A 19,991-nucleotide genomic window follows, 5' to 3' on the forward strand; every position below is an offset into this window, starting at 1 on the left:
AATTTCATTGTTTGTCACTACAGAAATTTATATTTATCGAACACGATGATAATTGTTGCTATGGCTACTTGTTTTTTGCTTATTTTTGTATTTGTGTTTTATTTGTTATGTAAAAAATTCAGGGATGGACTCTCTCAAAGTAGGTTGTGACCCCATTGACAGTGAACGGGATGATGTAGACTATGTCTCTGGGCTTAGTACTTTACTCGTTGCCACGATTCAGGAGGCCAAAGACAGGATTTCTCAGATTGAATATGTTTTCTGCAACCAGCTGTATACATATTTCCAATCCAAGTCTAACAGCTTCCAGAAATTTGAAAACCAATGGAAAGAGAAAGAAGATGATCTCTTGCGTCAAATTGAAACTCTTCGAGCTGAAAAGCAACAAACCCTTGAAGAGAACCGCTTACTTAAGCTTGACAAGGGAAATCCGCCCAGGGAAAGTGAAGAGAAGGTGAACCAACTACTTGCCGAACTGAAAGGTGTACAGGTCAAAGGTAATGAGCTTGAGCGAATGCTTAAGCAGAAGTCTGCAGAAGTAGATAAGGGAATGGAATTGGAGAGTAAGTTGCTTGGAGTGATTCAATCCAAAGACGCTGACATTATGGATAAGAAAAAACAACTGAAAGAGAATGAAAAAGGTATAAATGCGCTTCTTGCTAAATTGATTGATCTTCAAAATAGAGTTGATGAACTCCAAGAGGAGCTTGGGGAAAAGATTAACCAAATAGCCAAAGGAAATGATCTTGAAGAAAATTTATCTCGAAAGATTGAGCATCAGTCTTCTGAGATCGTGAATAAAGAAAAGGTTTTAAATGATCAAGAAGAAGACAAAAAACTACTTATGGCCAAATTGGAAATTTTGGAAGAAAATGTTAGTAAACTCCAAAAGGAGCTCCTCTCAAAGAACAACGAAGTGGAGGGTTGTTTGAGGGAGAAAAAACTGCTTCTTGCCAAAGTAACTGGTTTAGAGGAGAAAGTTGATGAGCTTCAGGTGGATCTCAGAGGCATGGCTGGTGAAGTGGGCAAAAGAACGGATTCACGTGAAAAGTTACATCAACAAATTGAATCAATGACCTCGGGTTTATTGGCTGAGATGAAGAAGTATACAGATCTTACAGTTGCTTACAAAAATTTGAAATCTCAGCACAATTATCTCCGCACAAAGCTTGGTCTAACTAGGGAGAATATGCAACTGCAGAATAAGTTGGAAGATAGAAGTGATTTGTTGAGAAATGATCAGAATCCATCAACTTCCCATGGTACGATGCTCTTGCTTTTTTCTTCTTTCCACCTTTATTAGTCTTTTGAATATAAATTTGAATACTCTAAAGAAAATATTTGTTACTACAAACTTATGGTCATCTGCCAAATGTAGTTTTACTAGATGATTTTGGGTCCACTGATCTTCGTCTGTTACCTTTTAATTGACGTTGTTGTAAGAAATATGTATTATGGGAATTTATGGTGATTTTCCAAACATAGCTTTACCAGATGATATTGGGATGGCTGATCTTTGTATTTTACTTTTGAATTGAAGTCCAAGTGGTATCTTTTAATTTTAAGGACATTTTCGATTCCTAGGTTTATGTAATTGGGGAATAGCATGCATGCACGTAGCTTTAGTACTTTTGAATTGAAGTCCAAGTGGTGTCTTTTACTTTTAAGGACATTTTCGATTCCTAGGTTTATGTAATTGGGGAATAGCATGCATGCACGTAGCTTTAGCCTGTGGTTGGGTTTTCCTTGTGATTTCACTTCTGGCACCCCAGTTTGAATGGTTCATCTATTGCAAATTGTAGAAATTGTAGAGAAAAATCAGAATGGTTCTGCAGCAGCTTTATGCACAAAAAATGTGAGGAATGAAATCAGTTGTAACAATAACTCAGAGGATGTGAAAGGAAGCAAGCCAATTCAAGCAACTAGTCCTATCTCTCCTACTTCCTTCTTCCCCATTGCACCAAAATGCCCTCCCACATCAAAATCTACCCTAGTAGCTGGGAGAAAACGGCCTGCTTCCAGCTGGGTGGATACTAGGTCCCGTCAAGGCCAAGATGGGCGTGACCCACACGATGATTTTCTTGATACTCCACTTGAGAACATCAGAGGAAACTTGAATAAAGCCACAAAGGAACAGGTTCCTGATCGTCCAGTTCCAGCTCCAAATGACATGAGTCTAGATAGCTCAGATGATGAAACACAGGATGTGAATGCTGTAATTAGGCCACACAAGCAACAATTGCCAGTTCCAGTGCCCGGTAAAAATGGCTTCAAGTTTGTGGAACCTGTGAGAAAGAAAGCTGAGCGGGAAAATTTGAAAGGAGTTGAATGCAAGCAGTGTAAAAAGTTCTATGACGCTGTCCTTCCCAACAACGGCGGTGGTAAGGACACTGATAATAATAAGCCTAATTTTCGCTGTGAGCACCATGAAGGTGTTTCTCGTCATCGGTATAGGTATGCTCCCCCTCTTACTCCAGAAGGATTTTGGAATATTGGATTTGAATCCGAAATGTGATAGTGAGAAATTTTTTATTCATTTTTTCTTTAATAGAGCATTGGCTTGTATCGATATTTACTTTCATATAAAAAAAGGTCCATGCTTGTCAAATAACTCTTTCGCCAGAAATTTCTCAATTCTATAAAGAGTAGTTTCATAATTTGACATCCTATTGTAGTATTCGAATTTTCATTTCGGAATTTGGGAATATAGAATCATCTGCTAAGTATTTTAGGTTGAGAACAAAACACTATGGAACTTCCTTGGTTTTGAAAAGCTTAATTGTTCTGATAATGCGTCGAAAGTTTGCAATTATAAGACTCTTTAGCATTGCTTGCTGTTTAGTATGTACCATTTATATAGGCTTAAAAATACATAATTACGTGTATGATTAGGTTAAGTGAGTCCTCCAAAGCAGAAGCCTGGGCGCGTTGCTGCAACACCAGTCCCTCTTCTGTGCTGTGGTAGACATTTTGACAAGTTCGGAAAGGGGTGTTACTTGTTAGTACTTGCCTGTTGTATGAATAATTTAATAAAGACTAGAATCAAATTGCGTTCATAACTAATCATATTCTGTATTATGATGAAATCTTATCTCGATAAAAGCTCTTCGGGTTAGCTCAAGTGCTAAGAGAGGGTGGGATAACAAGTTAGGATTGGGGTTAAGCCTGTAGTTCGATTCCGGTTTGTTAGGTAATTAGGTTGGGATTAGGACAAGTCTGTAGTACGTTTATGATGAAGCATGGGACGAGGAAGACGTCCCCATAACCGTATTTAAGGACGTTTGGTTAGTTTTACAGACTGTCTATGCTGGTCTCTATTGAATTATTGGGAGCCATATTCCTTTCAATTATCCAATTTTGGCCTCTGTGAATCCAGAGTGGTCCTGTGACTCTTGGCCCCCCATGGGGTATGGTGGGTGGGTGTCAATGAGTAAACCCGCGCAAGTTGGCAAAACCATGGTCGTATTTGGTACCGTGCGGCTGGGCGTTAACTGTAACTGTCTGTACTGTGAAATGATGGGGCAGTGTCAGACCATTTTAGTGAGTAAATTCAATGGGTGAGTGGGCCGCAAATAGTTAAAGAGGAGAGCATGTACTCTAGATATGCATGTGATGTGTGTTTATTTGCTGTGTGAGATCCTTGACCTAAATGGAACATAAATGGTGGCAGCTACCCTTCTTACATGTGTTGAATTTTTGTTTGGATATTTAGTAAAGTAAAGAGCAGTGTTTAAGTTGGGTTACGCGGCTGATTTTTGACCGTTGATGCACGTGCGTAGAGTACGTGTGTGTGCATCAATAGTTTATGCATGATTGATTGACTGTAACATTGCTAATTACAATATCTGTCGTATAAGGTGACAAATGCATCAGTGGTCCATGCATGAAAGGTTGAGTGTAACATTGTTTGTTATTACATCTAAATGTCTTATAGTGTGACAAAGTTTGTTATGTGTTAACTAGGCATGAACGACTGACTATAACATTATTAATTACTGTATCAGCGTATCTAAATGCCTTGTTTTCTGTTCTATAGCGTGGTAAAGACTGTTTCAAACTTTTCTATTCCCTTTTTTAATACATGAAAAGAAAAGAAGGAAAACTTTGAAGCTTTGAGATTTGTAGCATCCTAACTTTCCGAGTCGTATCAAAGCACTATCCCATTGTCCCTCAATTAGTCCATGTCATTCATCATAGTGATATAAGTTGCTCGCAATCTTTTCCCACCCAATTCGAATCTCTCTGTTGTGTGAAACTTATGATGCCTTTCACTGCTCTCAAGTAAGAAAAAAAAACAAAAAAAAGCAAAAAAAGTAGTTACTCTAAATTCTATCAATTTGTTCGTTTTCTGAAATGTTATGTTCTCAAACTGCTTTCACATTGATCATGTTATATTTACAATTGAAAACATAATGAGCAATTTCATACACAATCACATGTAAATTGCATTTAAAATTTGAGAGTTGTTATTTGCATTTCGAAATGAACCATTGTGCACATTACTCCAAGAAAGAGATGAAAATAATAAGAGGCATTTTAAAATCATTTGAGATTAACAAGTAGATAATACCATTTCCCATGCAAATAATGCACAAAATATACAAACAAATAAAGTAGGTGATGGATTTGCCTACTCACCTCACTTACACTCACTTATCTCTCTCTCAATCTTACGAAAAAATTATTGTACGTGCTGCTCCATTCACGTGCATGCATTTGCATTTCTGTTTTTACCCTTGTCCTTTTCAACCAAATTGTATAGAACTTAATACTTTTTCATAAAATTAAAATAAAAGATATTAAGCCACGTAATAAATCTTACAATTACACAGAAATTATATAAAATTAAAATGTGCATTTGCCCGGAACTTCGGAGCGAGACGAACCGATACGATAACTTATACAATCCAAACCGGCCGAAACCATACGATCAACAGGTACTCAGCGGGTTCCCGCAGAGGCAATCATTGTTGGCAAACGACGACGCTCCGAGGTGGTCGAACGGGTTCCCCACAGGAATCGCCCCGCACAGGTGGTTGTGGCTCAGATCCAAGTGCCCGATATATTTCGCCGACGATAACGAACCGGGAATCGGACCCTTCAATTTGTTGTACGACAAATCGAGCACCATAAAGTACGAATTTCCATGGAAAACGTCCGGTATGTTACCTTCAAACCCGTTTCGGCTCATATTCAAGATCCCCAAACCCCGATTGCTCAAAAGGGACGCCGGTAATTGACCAGAAAACGAGTTTCCGTCCAGATTCAACGTCGAAAGAACCCGCATTTTTCCGAGACAATCCGGTACGCGACCCGATAATTGGTTCCTGGACAGGTCCAGGTCGGCCAACCGGTTCATGTTGCCGATGGAGTCCGGGATTGACCCGGTGAGCTGGTTCCGGTACAGCAGAGCCCGGCTGAGCATCTTGAGTTTTCCGAAATCGGCCGGTATCTCGCCCGAGATTTGGTTGTTGCTGAGGTCCAGGTGCATTAGCCCTGAGAGGCTCACGAGACTCGCCGGAATCTTACCGGAGATCTGGTTATCGGCGAGGTTGAGGACCGTAAGCATCTTGAGGTTGCCGATATCGGCCGGAATCCCGCCCGAAATCTTGTTTCCAACAAGGTCGAGGATTCGGAGATTGGAGAGGGTGGCGAGGCATTGGGGAATCTTGCCGGTGACTCCCTTCCAGTCGGCTAGAACGAGGGTGGTGAGACGGTCGAGGCTGCAAATTTGGGGTGAGATCGAGCCGGACATAAACCCGGACTGGCCTGATTTCATGAGTATCGGGTCTTCCGATTCGCCTCGGAGATTAATGTCGACGACTCGGCCGGTTGTGGGATCGCAGCTGACTCCGTACCAGTTTACGCAGCAATCTGTTCCGACCCAGGAGTTGAAGATGCCCAAGGAGGAATCGGTGAGGCCGGTTTTGATGGATTGAAGTGCTGCTAGGTCTGATGGCGAACAAGAGGAGCTCACTGTTGAGACAATGGCACAGAATGTTGCCATTGAGATTAAGAGCAACCTCACCATCTTCATGGCAGAGAGAGAGAGAGAGAGAGAGAGGACAGAGAGAGAGGTTCTCTCTAGATGCTCACTTGATGAGAGTGGATGGATTCTGTGACTGTAACAGTTAATTCATATGAGAGAGAGAGAGAGAGAGAGAAAGAGATGGGGGTTTGGAAGTTGATGGAGTGAGAGTGATAATATATGCAGGAGCAGCAGCAAGGATATGGGAGAGAAGGAGGAGAGGGACAAAGGTTCAGTGTGCATGTGATTAAAAGCGGTTTAAGGATTTAATTGAATATGGATTAGCACATGCAAATGCTGATTAACAACACATGCATTGATGCATGGACACTAATTAATACATTTTAGTTAGTTTAGGTGAATGAATCCCATGTAATCTAATAAGACTCATTTACCAAAGCAAATTGGTTTGGTTGTGAAAACTTTGTGCTAAAACTAAAGCCCTAAAAGCCCAAGGTAATTTTAAGAGAGTGATTTCTGTGTTTTCACCATCCACCTTTTGCACATTCCTTTCAAATCTTGTCATTGTCTCTTCTTTTTGTTGAATACAAAAGTTGAAAATAAAGAAGATAAAAGTGAAAACGACGTGCATGAATCATTTGTCTATAAAAAATATTAAAAAATGAGAGGTTTTAATGTTGACTCTTGCAAAAGCGAATTTAAACTATATTATTGTTAATTCATTGTGAGGTTAAGTTTAATTTTTCCCTTAATGTAGTTAATATCGTTTGTTCCAAAAAAAATGAATCAATGCGGAATTTGCAATAAAATCCCAAACCCAATCGATATAATCACCTTTGTGACCTTGTGATTTCCTCAAACAAATAAGCTAAGAATCTACCATAGGAAGAGGCTCCACATTTTCTTTTTTCCTTTTCTTTTTAAATGGACTAGCTGGTGTCTTTTGCTACCGCACTCTACCTTTTCAGGGCCAAAAAGACTCACAGAAGTATTTCACCATTTCTATGGCCACTATCATGTAATTCATCAATGCTAAAAATTGAACTCACGACGTCCCCAACCACTGTGTCATCCCGTTATGGTTTCTTCTCCACATTTTTTGAGTTCCTCCTAATTAATCACAAGACATGTTTGAAATGAAATCACTAAGTTTCCATTAACTAGCAAAGCATGATAAATTGATAATCCAATCCACATATATGTCCCCACCACGATCTCAATGTCAAATCGGATTTCAAATCCAATGATTGAAAGGCTTTTTCTCTCCTAATTATATTTGTGTCCCTACCTTACCTTAGTGTATATAATCATCATCCAACCAATTAAACAAGTCCTTTTAGGAATTTACTGAGTAATACTATACACATCAGTTATTATCACCCTAATTATTTCTGACACCGAAAGATAATTTTTCTTACAAAAACCATAATGGTTTTAATTTTACTTTGTCAATTAATCACATCCCCATCTGCTTCTCAAATGATGCAATGATCAATTCACCTAGGAGGCATATACTCCTTTCTCATTTGGCAATTTTGTTTGACATTGGTCCATTATTCAATTTAAGACAGTTTATGCATCTAATTATTTTCCAAGAAATAAATAGACCAAGATTTTTAGTTACACACTGCAATTATAAGTTAATTTAACGGTTTATAATGTTAACCAAACCATCTAACGGTTTATAATTTGGTAAATTTTCTACAAGGTTGATTTCTAAAGAGTTACCTAAACAGTATACGATTTCGATCATGAGGCCACATAGCAAGTATACGAAGATGGTCCAAACGAAAAAAAAAAAAAAAAAAACCTAAAAAAAACAGTCCTAAATTGATCACATCATGCATGTGGAGTCTAAAATTCTCTATATATTATTCTAGACTTATTCTTCCCATGGGTCTTTTGTTTTGTTTTCTTTCAGTCCACTAGCAATTTATATGTTTATGTTTATGAAGGTGGGTAATTGGAAAAGAAAAACAGTTGAAATATTAGACAAGGGAAAAAACGACAGGATCCCTAAGCTAACTATGCCTAAGAATTTGTTAAATGATTGCGTTTGCCATTTTTTTTGGCTACTACCTTTTGGAAATAGATTTTCCAGTTCGTGGAGTCTCTATTCGTCTTACCCTATTGTGTTGTGTTTGTATACAATGATATTCTTTATACTATGTGGATGGAAAATAAATCGATTTTAAACTCGTAATTTATGATACTTAATTTCAAAACTTCTTCCTTACTACTAAAGACAAATATTACTAAACTGTAGTACAAACTAACACGACCTTGAAACTTTTTTAGCATTATAAGATGGGGATAGAACATGTTTTGGTCGTTGGAAGTTTGTCCCTACTGCTGCACTGCATGTTTAATCAGTCATGCATATATGGCACCGGTCGGCAGGCCAGACGGGAAGTACTGTATGGAGGTTCATTTATTTCATTATTTATTTGCTCTTCTTTTCCTTCCCATTTTATTCTTTCCCAGTTAAAGGACTGAAAACCATTAGTGCAGGTTCACTTAATTAAGCAAGCCTTATTCTCTTAATTTACCAATGAAACGAATACCTTAGATTTGAGTCATTATATATATCATCCACTCATATTATAACACTTGTAATAGTATAATACATGATAAGTCTTTCAAATACACGTAAAAATTTCTCCTTGTTAAGGGTCGGTTAAGTAGAAGTCGAGCTTTTGGCACATATGCAAAAAGATAAGTGGTTTAAAAGTTAAAACATACATGACTTTTTGGTACACATAATTTGATTGGAATAGATAATTCTGAAGGTGAAGGAGAAAAAGAAGTTAATTACCACTATTACAAAATTAGCTTAATATGTCAAAGAGTGGTGGCAATTTTATACAATATGCTGCTGGATGGATAAGACCTTTCCAACCCAACAAGATACTCTTCAGATCCTTTTGGTGAGGATTCTGGGGATCCGTAAATCGTGCAATTAAATTTTTTTTTCTTCCAGGTACTGTTTATATTTAATTTCAAATAAAAATATTTAAAATGATATATGATCGCATAATGTACGATAAACGAATATGATTTACCAATTCCCAGAATCCTCACAATGAGGATATGATGAGGACCCGGATTCCTTTCCGACAAGTAATTTACCTAGTGTCAGATAATAAAGCAATAGTGTCGGTTAGATTAGACATACCAACAGGATCCTCTCCAAATCCTTTTGGTGAGGATCCATGAATCGTGTCTGTTCATTGTACATCGTGCGGTTAGTTTTTGTCAAGTACTGTTCATGTTTAATTTTAAATAAAAATATTTAAAATAATTTCTGACCGTACAATGTACGATGAACGGACACGATTTGAGAATCGTACGGTCAATTTTTGTCAGGTACTATTCATATTTAATTTAAAATAAAAGTATTTAAAATAATTTTTAATCGTATGATATACGATAAACGGACACGATTTAAGAATCTCTAAGATGCTCGCAAAAGGATCCTCACTCAATATAAACAGCAGATGTCCGCTGCATCCGACGTTAGCTCACTTTTAATCTGACAACAATGCGAAGCGGCAAAATTCCCGCCCATATGTGCCTTAACTTTGAAGAGCGCATTCATGTTGGATAGTGATTTATTACAAAGGATTTTTTCGGTATTTTATATTCTAGTGTGTCGGATATGAGGATTTATCCGACATGAATTCTGACCCTAATTCAAAACCCTCGTGCATCTCCTTCTCCTTCACCTTCACTTGCCTTGGAACTGTGCCGCTGCTCCTTCCCTTGGAACCCTCGGGCATTTCTTTTCCAGCCTCGCCGCCACTGCTCTTCATCTCCTTCCAAGGTATTCTGCTGTATTTTGCTGCCAATTGGTACAAAATTAGGGCTTTCAGATTCTACCTAAATTTTGTTATTGATTTGGTACAAAATTAGGGTTTTCGATCGTTGTTATTGAATTGGTACAAAATTAGGGCTTTCAGATTCCACCTAAATTAGGGATTTGACGATTAATCTCATTTATCTTTCGAATAGTTATATGTACTATTGTGTTCTTTTTAAGGAAATTAAACTGTGTAATGAAAATCAGTGTTTTTTTTTCATTTATTTTAGATGAGTACTAATGATGAAGCCGTGGATGAACAATTCGAGGAGCAATCTGAGCATTCCGAAAGTGGTGAGTTTTAGAGTATTTGTAGATGATTTTTATTTGGTGAGTTTGAGTACTTGTAGATTATTTTTATTTGCTAGTAAAACACCACAAAATGCTTCGTTGGCGAAACAAATATATATGAAGTATATTAATTAGTCTACTTTCCATTCAAATGATGAGAATTATACTTGGTCATTCACTCACCATCCAACCATATTACTTTATGAGGATCACAAAATCAATATACTTCATATATATATTTCTCGTTCAACCAAGAGTTAGTGGTTCAGTGATAAATGACGGATTACGAGGTTTCCGTAAAACTAAAAACTGGAGGTTTTAGGTTCGAAACCCTCTGCTGATGTGGAAGCCAGATTTGTGGCCAGTGGGAAGTTGAAATGCGTTTGTTAATCTTTCCAATATTCGAAAAGAATGGATAACCGTGTCTTGTCATCAGTAAAAGAGAAAAAAAAAAAAAATTTATCGTTCCATACACTTTTGTTTATTTATGCTTACAAATGTTTGTTTTTATTATTAAGGAACGATGCTTCAATGGAGAACTCAACGGAGAACTCGTGGGCCTGGCAAGATAAAATGGGCCAGCAAAGATGGGAGAGGAAAAGAATATTGTGAATTTGGTCCGACTGGGAAATGCATTAGTGCCAATAGCGTCAACTTTTCTAAGCTGATTGCGTCTGAGGTCAAGGATCCCAAAAATCTTCCGTTGAAGACTGATTGGCGATTGATTGATGAAGATGTCAAGGAAGCTTTCTGGAATGCCATACGTGTATGTATTTTGTTTTACATTTATAAAATATCATTAGCAAAATACTTTTAAACATAATTAACAACTTTTTTTTTTTAATGTAGGACACTATTGCTTTTCGTGACGAAGATCTGGTTAAAATGCCCCTCATCCGCCTTATGACGCTTTCTATTGCCGAGCATGCACATAAAGAATACAGGAATTATTTGAAGAAAATCTTCTATAGTCGCAGACAAGGGGAGGATCGCTTACAGTGTCCTCCTAATGTAGATCCCGGCCAGTGGGTGGAGATGGTGCGATATTGGGATCATCCAAAAACGATGGTAAAAAATTTATGATTTAATGTGCAATATTGATTTACATTCGTTTGATATTTTCTTTTCTTACTTTTCAGGAGAAGGCTGAAAAAAATAGGATCAATCGTCAAACCAAAACTCTGAACCACACAACAGGATCAAAGACATTTGTCAGAGTTCGGGAAGAATATGTGTGTGTAGTTCGTTAGTAACTTATTAATTTACAATTTGTTTAATATTGACTTATAATATGTGATTGAAAGTTATTTGTTTTGTTTTCATTGACTTATAATTTAAGAGGAAGGAGCACGGAGAAGAACCAGATCCTATTGTTTTCTTTCGCATGACCCATTCACGGAAAGATAGTACATGGGTTGATGAAACGGCTCAACAAAAAGGGGTATTTGATTTTATAAATATTTGTGTTTTCATTTATCTTATGACTCATAATCTTACAATTTATTTATCTTTGTCTTATGACTACTAATCTTTCATTTTTATTTTTAAATATTATATGGTAAGGCATCTATGGAGACTGTCGTTCAATCTAAGGTTGAGGATGGAGCAGAAGACACTCCTGAACTTCGAACTCTAGTCTATGTCGAGGAGATGGGTCCAGAGAATAGGAATAGAGTTCGAGGTTATGGACATGGGGTGACACCTGTGATGGTGCCGTATGCTGCTACTAGTTCATCAAAGAGATCATCGAGTAGTCGAGAAGCCATTGTGCAGGCTGAGAACGTTGAATTGAGGAAGAATGATGAGGCTCGTACTAAAGAGTTAGGGGAGTTACGGACCCAGCTTCAGCAAATACAGGCGACGCAGCAGCAGATGATGATGATGATGTTTATGCAAGGTATGCAGCAGCCACAGACTTACCTGCCCAGCCCCCAGGCACCGCAGCAATCAGAGAGAGAGGGAGGGAGAAGGGGGGAGAGCAGTTGTCATCTTCAGCAAATACAGGCGACGCAACAACAGATGAACCAGCAGCAGATGATGATGATGATGATGTTTAGGCAGGGTATGCAGCAGCCACAGATTTACCCGCACAGCCCTCAGGCACCACAGCATTCAGAGAGAGAGGGAGGGAGAAGGAAGGAGAGCAGTCGCAAAAAGATGAGAAGGAAGAAGTAGGGAGGAGGGAGCAGAGAGGGAGGAGGAAGGAGCGCTCGTCAAAAGATGAGAAGGAAGAAGTAGGGAGGAGGGAGCAGAGAGAGGAGGAAGAAGGAGCGCTCGTCAAAAGATGAGAAGGAAGAAGTAGGAAGGAGAGATTTTCCAGTGTGTCCGGTTCTAGTAAAATTTTCAGCTCCAATATTATTAAACTCTTAGATTCTTAAAATATGTCTCGAGTTTCAACTATACTCCACGTTTTTTCATTTTCAAGATAAGCAATTCTCTCCGGATCACGATCCTCTCCTGAGCTAAGCTAAGATGAGAATCTTCCTAAGCTAAGTTAAAGATGAGAATCTTCCTGAGCAAACCTATCGGGCCATTTAAATTTTATACAATGGCTACAAATAGGGGGTTTTTTTAAAAGTTATAATAACTGTAATCGTTGGATAAAATTTGAACGACCCGATGAGTTTGCTTAAGAGGATCCTCACCCTTAGCTTAGCTCAAGAGAGGATCTTGATCCATTCTCCCCAATAACAATTCTAACATGTGCTGTTTAAAGGAATATTTCACCAACGAAAACGGAATTTTTTGTTTTAAATTTTTGTCAAACGATAGATTTTGTTAGATTAGATGTAAGATTAGTCATCCACGAAATTTGAATCTATATCGTCATGCAAAGGCTCAAAAAATTTTCACCACGTTAAAGGACCACTTGCAACGAAAATAGAACTGAAACTCAAATATTTTTCGGATAGCAAAATACTTTTTTGGTAATAAATTTTCAATAAATCAAACAAAAAGAAATAAATTCGGCAAAAATAAAGAAGGATTATTTCTTTTCTTTTGGTTGTAAAAATGAGAAGAGAGTTTATGCAGTAAATCGTAAATGAAGCCTATATCTATCTATATATATATATATATATAACGAAACCGACCCTGCTATTGCGAAATCCAGGCGGTCTTTGCTTTTCGTTGTCCTCTAGAGAGAGAGAGCATCTCCGATTCCAGTCCCTAATTAGGTGAAACATATCTCCAATCGACCAATCGGAGGAGGATCAACGATCTGAGATTGAATCGATTTCGTTCTGGTTAGTTTTCAGTTGGTTGCTCCATTATTAATTTTGTTGCGTCTCTCGTTTTGGGATTCTTGTGTTTGGCTTTCGCGGGTTGATTCGTGGTGGTGTTTGGTGTTCGGATGATTTTTTTGGTTGAATTGGGTTCCGAAGTTTACATTTTTGTATTAATGGAGTGGTAAAATGGTTTTAATTTTATTAATTCGATTTGGTTTTAGGCTTTGTATTTGATTATGTCAGGGTGTTTAGATTTGTATGTATAAAAACCGCATAATAAGACTGAGACTTTGTGGATTATGATGAATAATTTGGATGCTTTGTTGAAATTAGTGGTTCTTCTCTTAGGTTTAAAACAATAATTAAAGTGGATAGGTGAAATTAAACCGAACCTGGAAGTTGTGGATGGCGCTTCTGAATAAGTTAATTGCATTTAGATTGTGGTTTGAAACCTCGGAATATGTTAGAATGGTTTGCAAGATGGAATTTTTTTTTTTGTGCCTTCTACTCATGAAGATTGTTAGCTTAAGTTCATTTCATATGGTGAACCATGCATCCATTCAATCACTTAAACGTTTTTTGAGATCAAGTATCATCGATATTATCAGTTTGTTTAACTTTTGTGATGTATGTTTATTTAAGTTATTAAGAAAACATCACCTCAAAAGTCACAAGCTTTAAGGTTTGAAATAATCTAATAAAAACAGTATGAATTTGGTTTTCCATGGTGTCATTGTTTTATTATCCCCATACATAGCGTTTTGCAAAAATGTGGGATTATCATTGTTTTATTATCCTTTGAGTGATAATTTGAAAGACATACATTAACTGTAAATTAACAAAAATAAATTGCTAAGATCAGATAAAAGAATCACTTCAATGTCTAAATGCTTTGAAAGCTTACTTGTCAAACAGTGAATTCCTGTAAACAGCCTAAGCAAACTTGGCTCTTTTCCAATGGACAAAGGAGTGACTCCTAGCCTCTTTGTTAATGATGGTTCATTCATGGAAAGGTTCAGACAACTTCAACAAAAGAAGGATAAAGATAAAGGTTCCGCAGCAGACGAGTCTAGACCAAGTAAAGTTGTTCCAGGGACTTTGACTCCTACCACCACTGGTAAAACCAGTGCTGAACTGAAGGCTAATGATGCACGCAAGGTTGCCGCTGCTTCAGGTAGCAAACTTGCTTTCAGCTTGAAACAGAAGTCAAAGATTGTCGCACCACCTGTTAAGTTAGGTGCTGATGAGGATGAAGATGAAGCAGATGTTGCAGCTGGTGCACCAACTAAACGGCAAAAGTTGGGTCAGCCAGATGCCGTAGAGGAATCATACAGACAAGTGGATGTTGGTAATTACTGCTTATATGCATATCCTTTAACTTTGTTGATTGCAATTACAAGTATTTCCAGTTTCAGTTAATTTTTTCAAGAACAAAATTGGAAGATCAGTTTTTTCTATTTTGCTACAATTCTATTTTATTGTCTGATAACTTTATGCTTGAATTTATTGACTATGTACTTTTTGCATATTTTCTATTCTACAGAAAATGATGTATGACAAGAATTGATTTCTTCATACATCTTTTAATTGCACTTTTATCATTCAAACTATTTTTCTGCCTTTTCACCTCATCGTAAATAGTTGTCTTATACTGCTCTTCCTCTTTCCTTAAATGTTTTTCTTGACTCGTTTAGTTTTCTTCTTATTTTGTTAAAAAAAGATCATGCCCCTCATTCTCGTAAGTTGTTTTAGTGGTGCATGTCGAAGTTATATCTCTTCGCCAATATGAAATTTTGTTGTATGTTTTTTTTACACATCTGTAAGGCGAGTTGGAGTCTGGATTTCTAGTATCCAGATAGAGCCTGTGGACTATTTTTTCTATATGTGGTGTGTGGTGCCATTTACCACTCTTTTTAGTCTACTAGTTGAGAAAGGGAGGTGTAGGACTGTTAGTTGTTTGTATATTTCTGGTTCTTCTTTAATGATCAATTAAAATTTGACTGAAAGAGATAGAAGTGGCCAGTAAAAACAATTTAAGTAATTTGAAATTGTCCCTCCGGTAAGCACCCTGTTATTGAGAAAATCATCTCAGTAATTGTGTTCTCTACTCTTGAGTGGTGTGGATGAAAAGGACAAAACATTCTTGAATATTTCTTGTCTCATTAATGCAGCTAATTCCTTAAGTTCCTATCAACATTGGTGGAAAGAGATGTTCAAAGAAAGAATTGGAATATGTGGCACCCCTGCTACAAGAGTAATTTGCATTCCCTTGTTCATGCTCTTGGTATTAATCAGTTTTATAAGTGATATGCAGCACCACCTTTCCCAACTGATTCAACAGTGAAGATAGTTGCTGACAAACTAGCAAGTTTTGTGGCTAAACATGGAAGGCAATTTGAGCATATTACACGTCAAAAAAATCCAGGAGATACTCCTTTCAAGTAAGTACCCTATGACGTTTCCACCTAATTATTTTGTCTGTTATGTACAATCTGTGTGTAAATGCCAACGGAGAGTGATGTGGGGTGTGGTTCACTATAGTTGTAGGTTTGGGGGTATCTTTTTTGTTGTTGTTTTCTGGTTTTGCTCATTCCACTTATGGTAGCGCATATGCTATATGCAATGGGGGTTTATTTTGTCTTGCAGATTTTTATTTGACAAGAGCTGTTCTGATTACAAATATTACGAGTATCAGCTTTCTATTGAAGAGAAAGCACTTCAACAGACCAGGGATTCACAAACATCTCGTAATGGTGGGTACTAGATTTCCAGTTTCATGCTTTTGCCTTCTGTTTTAATAAAAAATTATAAAGACAAATTTGCCAAAACCATGCCTATTCAAAGTGAATGTAAGCATCAAGCTTAGTGGAGGCATTACAATAGGTTTTGTGCATCTGTATCTGAGTGAGTGCACCATCTGCATATGCTATGAGTATTTGAGAGTGTGAGTGTGTGTGTACTTGTTGCCAAAAAATAGGATTTTACTTTCGTCGATCAATCAAAATTCACCCAAATAATTGTACTGACACTTTCTATGTGCATTGTTAACAGTTCTTGCCTCGATAGTGTGATACCATTGTCTGATTAACTTTTCCAGTAATAAGTCAATAATCTTGCGTCAATTTTTGTTCTTTGCCTTTCATGCCCTAATAATAAAACATAAGTTTTAACTTGGTTGCTCTTGAAATCTTGTTTTGCTTTAATAGAACACTACTTGGTTTTGAGAAATACAAGACTGTCAAATCCATTGGTTTTAATCTATTCAAGGTCCTTGTGTACCTAGGACTCCTAGTATTCTCCCATTGTCAAGATTCAATATCCATTTTTGTGATTCATAATATGAAACCTGGAATGTGATTTTTGGCTATGCATCACTCATTAGCGCTTCCGCTGAAACATTAGTTTGGTTTGAGACTCAGATTTTGTGGTGTTAATATGTGTAGGAGGTACTAGCATGTCAACTTCCAAATCCACAAGTAGTTCTCAAAGGTCTACTGTGAATCATCCGAACTACCAAACTCCCGCCTCTGCTTTATATGATGACACTGAGGGAAGGACAGGTATATGATTTAACATCTTTTGATGCTCTCGAGTCTCTTTCCCCTTCAGCTTTGTATTATCTGGAGATGACAAACGACATAAAATTGCTTTGTTATGGCGGTGCATAGTGCGCTTGTGATTTACTTCCTGGAATCAAAGTTTTTGCTGGATTTTCGTTTTTATGTAAGCTAAGCTTTGTAGTGGCCATATCATATTATTAGATGGTTTCTGCACAAATTCCTATGTTCAAACATCTGTATTTCTCAGCTTTTCTATTTTTGCTGTGGTATTAGTTTAACTAAATGTTTTAGTGTTGATTGGTTTGACTGCTTGGTCTGAAACTTACTTGTATTTTCGATTATAGGTGAGCTCACTGCACCAACAGGTGCAGATCCTATTGCCATGATGGAGTACTACGTGAAAAAGGCTGCTCAGGAAGAGAGAAGGAGACAACCTAAACAATCGAAAGATGAAATGCCCCCTCCTGCTTCTCTTCAAGGTTCATTTTTGTTACTCATGGAAACCAGAAGTTTTCTTTGGTTATTAGGGAACTTTCCCTATTTTAACTCTTATTTTGGTTAGGATAGATGCACGTAGATGGTCCAAATATTTGTTTTTCCTCGCAATTTATTCTTTCTTTTTATTTTTTTCGGTTCCTTCGCAGCACCTTCTCTTAAGAAAGGTCATCACATGGGGGATTACATCCCACAAGAAGAGCTGGAGAAGTTTATGGTTGCTTGTAACGATGCAGCTGCACAGAAAGCTGCCAAAGAAGCCGCAGATAGGGCCAAAATCCAGGCTGATAATGTGGGTCATAAACTCTTGTCTAAAATGGGTTGGAAAGAAGGTAAACCTCTTTCTCTCGTAATTCAAATGTACTGCCAGAATTTTTGGTGGTCGGTCATTTGTACTTCCAAAGGGAGAAACCTGATGATGTGAATGAATTTCAGGCGAGGGTCTGGGAAGCTCCAGAAGAGGAATTTCGGATCCAATAATGGCGGGTAATGTGAAGAAGGACAATTTGGGGGTTGGTGCTCAACAACCTGGAGAGGTGACTTCTGAAGATGATATATACGAACAATATAAGAAGCGGATGATGCTTGGCTACCGATACAGACCCAATCCTCTGGTATTACCCATTCTTCCATTTCCTCCTTTTGTGCGTCTTTCCAAGTTTAACATAAGGAGGGTTGTGAAGAATTTTTATCATGTTTCTGTGTCGTCGCCGATCCTCTGATACACTGTCTTAACATTTTGTGATGCGATGCAGAACAATCCGCGAAAGGCATATTACTGACTGATTTGGCTGCAACTCTGTCCCAAAGACATGTTTGTGAGGTTGGTAGTCATAACTGCGTTGGACGTTGAACAACTTTATGATGGGGTAAAAGGAGATTTTGGATACGTAATTTTGGACACAACAAATTTGTCACTCTAAGTCTGTTTTGTTAATTAATCGAAAACCTTTTTTTTTTTCAAATCATACGGCATAAGCAAACCACTATTGTGTCGAACTTCTCTCTCATAAGTGATGTACATCCAATGAAACATTACAATGCTCTTTGTATATGGATGTCGAAGTGACTCTTCAAAAAAGTCTTCTCTTCAAGAGTCAACAAAACATGCATCATGCTAGTCTACCGCTCAAATCTTGCATAGGACAGCCATACCAGACCAGCCTTGAGACCAACCAACATCCTAAAGTCATAAAAAAAAAATTCATCCTTAAATTTGAAAAATTCACTAGAAAATCTCAAATTCACAACTCGTCCCCTAAAAAAATATCTCATATTTATGTTCCGCGTAAGTTTATTTAATCAGAGTGGAAATTAAGAACGGGACAAATGACACAGTATAAAATGGTATTTGATGAGCTGTGAATATGCCCTCGAGGTCCTTGGGTTTTCAAGACAAGGAGACCGTGAACCGAAGCAGAATATAAAACTTTAGGGGGGGGGATAATCAATATTTTCAAGTCAATCTTTTATGCATTGAAAATAATATAAATTGCACCACCATATTTTAAATCAAATCAAACATAACTTTATAACTCTTAACGCCTTGACATTTAAATTGGAGATAGCCAAGTGCTAACCACACCATGAAATATGAATATCCAAGTCAAAAATACAAGAGGTAAAAAAAAAAAGAAAAAAAAAGGGAGCTTTATCCATTGGGAGAGGACGATGACGCTTTGAGGCGGCTTTTGCTTCAAGTCATACATGTAAAATCGGTTGGATGCTAATTTTCCTACTCCTAGGGTTTATCCAACCATTCCCTTTCTTCATGGACCAATTCTTGGTTAGGCATCGATCACAGCTGAGAGAGATCCATGTTTATTTCAAAGGGAAAGCAATTTCCATGCCAACGTAAAGACAACTTCCAAATTGGTTTTTCACTTTCAACTTTTTGGTTTATACGTTCTCTTTCGTTTCTGCCTCCTCCTTTACATTACCCTTTATTCGTTTGTTTCTCACATGTACTTCTTATTTATTCACAATACAAAAAGCTGAAAACTAAGCTCTAAATGATAATGACGAGCCTTAGCTTTAATCTTTGTTGACAATAAGCTAATATTTACATATATTTGTTTTAGAAAAAGGACATGAATTGTTATGTTGTTTTATTAAATCAGCTCAGCTACGGTCATTTAATATTATTCCTCTTCGTAAGTGAGAGGTTTTATGTTCCATTCTCGCTAAAGGTAAAGTTGAATCACAAGCAAGTCCATTGTAAGATTTAATTAACTCTTCCACCTTTTAGTATAGTTACTATCGTTTGTTAAAAAACGCAACTATGATTTTCTCCTAATATATTCCAAGAGAGGGAGGGAGTGGACGTTTCAGAAAAGTCAAAATTGAGTAGGAATCACGAGCAAAACGTGATCATTTGTTTAAGTGAAAATATGTGGTTCCAAAGTAGGAGACATTGCTTTCATTGAAAATCCATCATCATGTTATCATTATAAACCAACAAACAGAAACAGCCATTTCCTTAATCCAAAGGGCGGGATTGCGGTTTGTACAGCCGGCTTTGGCAACTCAACAACTTGAGAAATAAATCTTTGGAAATCTGAAGAGCCACG

At 37.4% G+C, this 19,991-nt stretch overlaps 4 protein-coding genes across 5 annotated transcripts; 3 read left to right on the plus strand and 1 right to left on the minus strand.

Annotated features, from left to right (window-relative positions):
* The first annotated feature begins 124 nt into the window (after nt 1-124).
* On the plus strand, nt 125-2,548 carry LOC137746961 (protein gamma response 1-like). The gene is made up of 2 exons (XM_068486964.1): nt 125-1,262; nt 1,803-2,548. Exons 1-2 carry the CDS (start codon nt 125-127, stop codon nt 2,513-2,515), a joined length of 1,851 nt encoding a protein of 616 aa, XP_068343065.1. The 3' UTR covers nt 2,516-2,548.
* Nucleotides 2,549-4,754: 2,206 nt separating this feature from the next.
* LOC137746964 (DNA damage-repair/toleration protein DRT100-like) lies at nt 4,755-6,161 on the minus strand. Its single transcript, XM_068486968.1, has one exon. The coding sequence runs from the start codon at nt 6,035-6,037 to the stop codon at nt 4,931-4,933; it is 1,107 nt and encodes a 368-aa protein (XP_068343069.1). The 5' UTR covers nt 6,038-6,161; the 3' UTR covers nt 4,755-4,930.
* Nucleotides 6,162-10,082: 3,921 nt separating this feature from the next.
* On the plus strand, nt 10,083-12,564 carry LOC137746962 (uncharacterized). Its single transcript, XM_068486965.1, has 6 exons — nt 10,083-10,142; nt 10,658-10,905; nt 10,989-11,207; nt 11,279-11,371; nt 11,479-11,580; nt 11,703-12,564. Exons 2-6 carry the CDS (start codon nt 10,663-10,665, stop codon nt 12,312-12,314), a joined length of 1,269 nt encoding a protein of 422 aa, XP_068343066.1. The 5' UTR covers nt 10,083-10,142; nt 10,658-10,662; the 3' UTR covers nt 12,315-12,564.
* Nucleotides 12,565-13,220: 656 nt separating this feature from the next.
* LOC137746963 (SURP and G-patch domain-containing protein 1-like protein) lies at nt 13,221-18,331 on the plus strand. 2 transcript variants are annotated; one of them, XM_068486967.1, is made up of 9 exons: nt 13,221-13,384; nt 14,299-14,714; nt 15,681-15,807; nt 16,013-16,119; nt 16,810-16,926; nt 17,271-17,405; nt 17,571-17,753; nt 17,857-18,035; nt 18,177-18,331. In XM_068486967.1, the coding sequence occupies exons 2-9, from the start codon at nt 14,324-14,326 to the stop codon at nt 18,201-18,203; spliced, it is 1,266 nt and encodes a 421-aa protein (XP_068343068.1). In that variant the 5' UTR covers nt 13,221-13,384; nt 14,299-14,323; the 3' UTR covers nt 18,204-18,331. The 2 variants fall into 2 exon arrangements, with proteins under 2 accessions (XP_068343068.1, XP_068343067.1); XM_068486966.1 differs by having other exon boundaries at nt 13,223-13,384; nt 14,282-14,714.
* The last annotated feature ends 1,660 nt before the right edge of the window (nt 18,332-19,991 follow it).

The sequence above is a fragment of the Pyrus communis genome, chromosome 10, assembly GCF_963583255.1.
Source record: "Pyrus communis chromosome 10, drPyrComm1.1, whole genome shotgun sequence".
Taxonomy (NCBI): domain Eukaryota; kingdom Viridiplantae; phylum Streptophyta; class Magnoliopsida; order Rosales; family Rosaceae; genus Pyrus; species Pyrus communis.